This window comes from Lipotes vexillifer, unplaced genomic scaffold (assembly GCF_000442215.2).
Source record: "Lipotes vexillifer unplaced genomic scaffold, Lipotes_vexillifer_v1.1 scaffold126, whole genome shotgun sequence".
Classification (NCBI taxonomy): Eukaryota; Metazoa; Chordata; class Mammalia; order Artiodactyla; family Lipotidae; genus Lipotes; species Lipotes vexillifer.
In genome coordinates this window covers 1,330,162-1,337,075 of record NW_006778324.1, presented here as the reverse complement: position 1 = coordinate 1,337,075, position 6,914 = coordinate 1,330,162, and the positions used below count along the sequence as shown (strand labels likewise).

At 52.9% G+C, this 6,914-nt stretch overlaps 1 protein-coding gene across 1 annotated transcript in view; it reads left to right on the top strand.

The window, feature by feature from the left end:
* Window positions 1-6,914, top strand: part of SPNS3 (SPNS lysolipid transporter 3, sphingosine-1-phosphate (putative)) — a 45,325-nt gene that overhangs the window by 14,307 nt on the left and 24,104 nt on the right. The window contains exon 8 of the mRNA XM_007451608.1: window positions 3,481-3,670. Coding sequence (XP_007451670.1) covers window positions 3,481-3,670 — 190 coding nt within the window. The remainder of the gene's footprint in view (window positions 1-3,480; window positions 3,671-6,914) is intronic.

Here is a 6,914-nt window from a genome sequence, read left to right as displayed (position 1 = left end):
CGCAGGGCCACACTCTCGCTGGTGGCTCTCGGGGAGAATCCTTCCTTGCCTCTTCCAGCTTCTGGTGGCTGCTTGGTGCTGGTGGCTGCTTGGTTGTGGCCGCATCACTCCAAGCTCAGCATCCACGGTCACATTGCCTTGTCCTCTATGTCTCAAATTTCCCTATGCTTCCCTCTTATAAGGACATTTGTAATTGCATTTAGGGCCCACCAAAAAATTGGAGGATAATCTCCCTACCTCAAGAACATTAATGTAATCACATCTACAAAGTCTCCATATAAGGGAATATATTGTCACAGGTTCCAGAGATTAGGTCATAGATGTCTTGGGTTGCGGGGCATTATTCAACCTACCACAGGGTCCTGGTGTTTGGGTTCTGCACAGACCCTAGCTGTTAATACACTCTCCATAGTTAGGATAAGCCCGCAGGTGAGGGTGGGGCAGGAGCAGGAAGCTGCAAGACACAGGATTCTAGCTCAGCCAGAGGGAGAACTTCCAACATACAGAGCGGGGCCCAGATGGAAGGGGCAGCATTAGGGTAATGAGCTTCCCATCCCTGGGGGCATGTAAGTAGGAGTTGGATAGCTGCTTGCCAGGGCCATTGTACAGAGGATCAGCATAGAACTTGCAGGCTTTAAGGACCCTCTTGGCTCAGAGTCTGATTCTGGGAAGGCTTTGTGGGGGTGGGGACATTTCGTGGTAGGTGTGTCCTCTGGCCACACCTCTGCTTAGGGGCACTGGGGGTCCCCCATCTACACCGCCTGTTTGAATAATCAATCCTAAGTCTTAGGAAGGTCTCGAGACCCTGCCAAGGCTGGCTCAGACCGGGACTCAGAGGTAGATAGCATTCATCCGGGATTTGGGGTCACTTGACTGGGCTGAGCTGGAGCCTGGTACAGCTTGGAAGGCTAGGAAGGTTCGGTGAGCACCTTTAAGCTGCCTAAGGACACACATGCTTTGTTTGGAAGCAGAGGGCCAGGAGACCCTGACTCTGCCACTGTGGGGCTGTGTGGCCTCGGACAGGTCTCTGCCCTCTCTGGGCTTTACACAATCTCCTATAAACCAAGGGGATGGGACAGGGAAATAAACTCATTAGTCCTCAGCCTGTGGGATGGACATTTCACAGAAGTTGTTTAGAGGAGAGGTAGGTTTTTGTGATGCTCAATTTGTCAGTAACCATACTCTTGTGTCTGTCGTGTTCTTACCTCTTGGTGGGAGCCATGGAGGTAATATCAGGCACCTGGCACTTTTGGAAAGGTTTGGATCTGGGAGGGGATCCTGGCCAGGTGGAGAATGGGGGGTGGGGGCAGTGGTGCTCCAGGCCGAGGGAAAAGCGTGGGCCAAGGCAGGGAAGCCAGAAAGTGTAGGGTGAGTTTAGAGAATTCCCAGTCATTTGTGCAGAGTGAGGGAAGGAGAAAAGAGGGGAGGTTACACAGGTCAGCAGGGGTCAGTCCTGCAGTGCTGGCTGGGAGCCTGCCCTGAGGACAACAGAGAGCCACTTAGAGGCTGGAAAGGTCCTAGTTACCTTCGTTTTTTCAAGAGTTTACGCTAGTCAGTCTCAGCATCCCTTTGGGCTTCTTAAAAAGGAGGCTTGGGGGACTTCCCTGGTGGTCCAGTGGTTAAGAATCCGTCTTCCAATGCAGGGGACGCGGGTTCGATCCCTGGTTGGGGAACTAAGATCCCACATGCCGTGGGCAACTAAGCCCTCATGCCACAACTACTGAGCCACAACTAGAGAGCCCACATGATGCAACTAAGACCTGACGCAGCCAAAAATAAAATGAATAAATATTAAAAAAGGAGGCTTGGGCCCATCCTTTGGGCTAGACCAGGAGGATGAAGGTGTACATTCACATCCTGTTGCTTAGTAGCTGGGTAATCTTGGACTCAACTTTTCTTTCTTTCTTTTTTTTTTTTTTTTTAATATTTTGTTTATTTATTTATTTGGCTGCACTGGGTCTTTGTTGAGACACGCAGGATGTTCGTTGCAACGTGTGGGGTCTTTGTTGTGGTGTGCAGGATCTTTAGTTGCAGCATGTGAACTCTTAGTTGTGGCATATGGGATCTAGTTCCTTGACCAGGGATCGAACCTGGGACCCCTGCATTGGGAGCACGGAGTCTTAGCCACTGGACCACCAGGGAAGTCCTGGCCTCAACCCTTCTTAACCTCACCTGTTTCAGCTGTCCACCTGGGAATTCTGGGAGAGATCAGTGAGCTATTTGGTTAACATATATCTCTTGTTCCAGGCTCTATGCTCCCAGCCTAGAGCCAAGAAAGTAAACCGAACCTGGTTTCTGTTCTCCAGGAATTCACAGCCTAGTGAATAACCTTGATGATAGAGACATGGAAGATGCTATGGGAACTGAAGGGGGTGAACAAATCAGCAGAGGGACAAGGGAAAGCATCCTCAAAGGGGACATTTGTGATGGGTCTTGAAGGATGCATAGGAGTTCGGTATGTAGAGAAACCAGTGAAGGGTGTTCCAGATGGAGGAATAAAAATATGAAGTGGGGACAGCAACTATTCTGGGGACTGAGGAGGATGGAAATGGGGTTTGTGGCTGAGGTCACCCAGAGTCACATCTTGAAGGGTCATGTATACCACAATGAGCTGGAACCAAATCTGGTGGTTGTTTAAGAGCTGGTGGAGAATTTTAGGCAGGGGGTGGGCAGGGGCATAGTCAGATCTGTGTTCTAGAAAGCATCCTCTGGGGGACCTGTGTGGAGGTTGTCCTAGAAGGACAGGTTTCTACAGGAGGGAGGTGCAAGAGGGACCAAGTGGAGTTGAAATGGGTCTAGGAGTAGGTGGCAAAGGTAGTGAAGTTAAGAGGGGGCTACTTGAGAGGTGTTCAGAAACAGAGAGTGGAAGGATGGACTCAAGGAGGGAGGGTGTGTGGGACTTCACTGGCGGCCCAGTGGTTAAGACTCTGCGCTTCCACTGCAGGGGGCATGGGTTTGATCCCTGGTTGGGGAACCAAGATTGTGCCTGCTACACAGCCACAAAAGAGAAAGAGAGAGAGGGAGGGTGTGTACAATGCCGGTGTATCATAGAAGCTCGATAAATAAATGCTCACTTACCTGCATTCCATTAGTATTGGGGCCTGGAAGGTGAGAAGGTTGGGGCCAGAGTGGGACCGTAGAATTAAGATTTCTGAGTGGGGCAGTTTTGGGTGGTGGAACAGTGCAGGAGATGGCTGGCGATGAGGCAGGCTGGGAGCTGGGGTGCTGGGGTGCTAGGAAGATCACCCACATGACCAGTGGCATCCCCAGGATGAGGCAGGAAAGAGGATGGGAAGGGTAGGGGAGTACGTGGATCCCAGAGCAGGGTCCCAAGGACCCACGAGCATTGGTTAGGAGGGAGGGGAAGGGGCCCACAGCCACACTCTCTGTAGGTACCAGATCACGCACTGGGGGGTAGGTGGCTGGACCCCTATCCTGACGCCACCGGCTGACCAACCCCTCTCTGCTCTTCTCCATCAGCCTGATTTTTGGGGTACTGACTGTCGTGACTGGCCTTGTTGGGGTCATCCTGGGAGCAGAGGCTTCAAGGAGATACAAGAAAGTCAACCCGAGGGCTGAGCCCCTCATCTGTGCCGTCAGCTTGCTTGCTGCAGCCCCCTGCCTCTACCTGGCTCTCATCCTGGCCCCAGCCACCCTCCTGGCCTCCTATGTAAGTGAGGGCCCCTTTGGAGGTGGGAGTGGGGTGGGGTGGGTAGGGAACTCCTGTTTCACATAGGCTTACACTGTGCCAGGTCTTCACGTACATTACATTTATCCCTCCTTCCGGGTGGAGCTTTGTTATCCCCATTTAACAGATGAGTAAACCGAGGCTTACCAAGAGTAACACAGCTAGGGGCAGAACTGGGATTTGAGCCTAAGCCTTTCTAAAGTGTGTCCTCTGAGCTCCTGGTTAATGCTTTGATTGGAGATAATGAGACCCCTTTATTCCCAGGACATGTTTTGAGTCCAAGAAGAAATAGGGTAATTCTCCCCACGTTACAGATGAGGAAAGTGAGGTTCAGATTGGCCATAGCCAGTGCGGACACTGCTTTAAAGGTGACAGTATTAAGGATATCATATCTTCCAGATCCATATCCCATCACATCCCTTCATGTGCCTCACACTCCGGTTATACCAGTGACAGGTGCTCACATCTCCCAGCCTTTGCTTGTGTCCATTCCGTCCGCCAGGGGCACCATTTCCCTCTTCTGTGCATCCTAAAGTCGTTCTGCTGTAAGACCCAACTCAAAGGCCACCTCCTCCAAAGCCTTCCCAGACTACTCTATCCTCACATCAGAATTCACTGGGGCTCTGTGCATGTTTGGGTCTCATCAGGCGTCCCGGTGTATCCATATACATACATACACACTTATATGTGTGCTGCTGTATCCCTGACTCTCCAGAGCCCTGGCCCTGGTTGTCCCACCTGATGGGAAGGAGCCACTGATACTGGGAAGATGGCACCAGCCTAGCCCCAGCTAGACTGGTTCAAGCTTCCTACCCCTCCACTCCCACTCCCTGGTCCTAAGGCCATGGGGACCCACCACTGTGGACATGGAAGCCCCTGCATGTGTGGGTGAGGTTCACAGAGCAGGCTGGACTCAGAAAGCAAATCAATAACAGCTTTATTGTTCCCTGACCAGTTTGAGTGGGTCTCTCCCCCATAACCAGACCCCATAGCTTTTCTTTCTTTTTAAAATTTTTAAATTTAATTTTATTTATTTATCTTTGGCTGCATTGGGTCTTGGTTGCTGCGCGCGGGCTTTCTCTAGTTGCAGCGCACGGGCTTTCTCTAGTTGCAGAGAGCAGGGGCTACTCTTCGTTGCAGTGGGCGGGTTTCTCATTGCGGTGGCTTCTCTTGTTGCTGAGCTTCAGTAGTTGTGGCACGCGGGCTCAGCAGTTGTAGCTTGCGGGCCCTAGAGTGCAGGCTCAGTAGTTGTGGTGCACAGGCTTAGTTGCTCCGTGGCATGTGGGATCTTCCTGGAACAGGGATTGAACCCGTGTCCCCTGCATTGGAGGGCGGATTCTTAACCACTGCGCCACCAGGGAAGCCCCCACCATAGCTTTTCTAGTTACACTCATGAAGCCCAGTCCCATTTAAATCAAAACTTTTGTTCTACTTCCAAATAAAGCTTCTATCCAGGTCCAGAAAATTGCACTGGGAAGAGGGGGAGCTCTACTCGGTTGGATTCTCCTTGCTCCATCTCTGTCCTTTGTCCCCAAGACCAGCGCTCCCCCGGGATCCTGACTGCTCCAGGGTTGGGCAGGCCAGCAAAGATGACCGGAAATGGGCCAGGTGTTATCGGTGTCTGGCGTTGTTTTGCTGACTGTCAGTGCCCTCCTTGTGGTAGATGCCCAGATGTTGGCTGACTCCTCTCTTGGGGGCACTTTTGTGGGTTCTGGGGGCCTCGGGCCCCAGCATTTGCATTGTCTAATTCCCTGGTGCAGGAGACATCGTCACCTGTGTACTCTCGCAGCTTCCCTCCACTCCTTTCCAGGTTTGCCCTTCCAGCTCTTCCTCCTGGGCCCTGTCGCCCCAGCCAGGCACCCCGTGGGGCTCCCCTCTTGTGACCCTCAAGCCTGTCTCCTCTCCATGGTTTCCGTTTGACCCCTGGATGTGCTCAGGATGTAGCTGCCCCTACTGCTGCCCTTGTACATCCTCCTGTTCCCAGGTGACATGTGTTGGGGTGTCCTGAGGATGCTCTTTGTAAATGCACCCCAGGTGGCCCTAGTGTAGGAAAGTGCATTTTTTTGGCATCCAGCCAGGGAGAAAGCCCAGTGTCCTTCCTGACAGGCACTGCCCTCTCTGTGGGTGGGCCACCCGAAGCCCCTCACTCAGCTTTCTCACTCTTCAAATAAATCCTCCCCAGCCTGGGTCTCCAGCCTTCTTCTGTATAAGCTGGGGGACCACATGGGACGGTTCCCTTTCTCTCTCTGAGTCCTGAGGTGTGTCTTGTGCCTCTTTTAAGGTGTGGGTGCTTCTCACCAGTGTCGTCAGCCTTGGTTGGGTTTCTGCTGAAGTTCCTGGGGAATAGACAAGTCCTGTTAACATTCCCTTCGGCACGTGCTCTTATTTAGTCCTCACAGTGCCCTCCTCGGAAAGGGTTTTTCTCATCCCCACTTGACAGATGGGAAGACTGAGGCCCAGAGACAGCAACACAAAGAGTAGGACAGATAAACCTCTAACGCAGCTCCACAGACTCCAAAGTCTCTGTCCTTCGTGCCGCACTGACCCTTGTCACCCCCATGGGAAAGAAACAGAGGCTGGCGTACACCAGGCACTAATAAATACCTTAATGCTTATTGTCTGAGGGAGTGACTGGGACCGTCATCTCCAGCTGGTGGGGACTGAATGGGCCTGACCTTGCAGGGAGGCTGAGGCCTGGGCAGATGGAGGCCCCATTTAAGGCCTGTCACTGCATTGGCTGGGCCCGCGGACCACCTGCCAGTTCCGCTTCTGCCACTGTCTTGCTTGGCTCTGAGAAGCAGCTCCTTGGCTGTGTTTTGGGGACACAGCTGTCCCCCGCCCCATAGCCTGGCGCATCTCCAGAGCTGGATGGCTCATCTAGAAATGACATTGCATCTTGGCTGACAAAGCCAGCTGGAGAATCTCTTCTCTAGGCCGGCCCTGGGACGCGAGGGACTGCAGGGCAGGAAGGCTGGCAGGGCTGGGATGGGTCCATCGTCCAGTGCTGGGAAGCTGCTCCTCCCTGTGGCTCGTGTTTGGGCCTGGCAGGATCCCCAGCGACCAGAACTCCAGCCTTCCAGAAGTGGTGCGGTTCCTTCTGGATCCCCTGACCAGACCCCCCTCCTCCATGGCTCTGTCTGTGCTTCTGAGGTTCTGAGATTCAGGCTCTAGCTCCCCCCATCCCCGCACCCCTGCCCACTAACCCCAGTCATAAATCTTTTTTTTT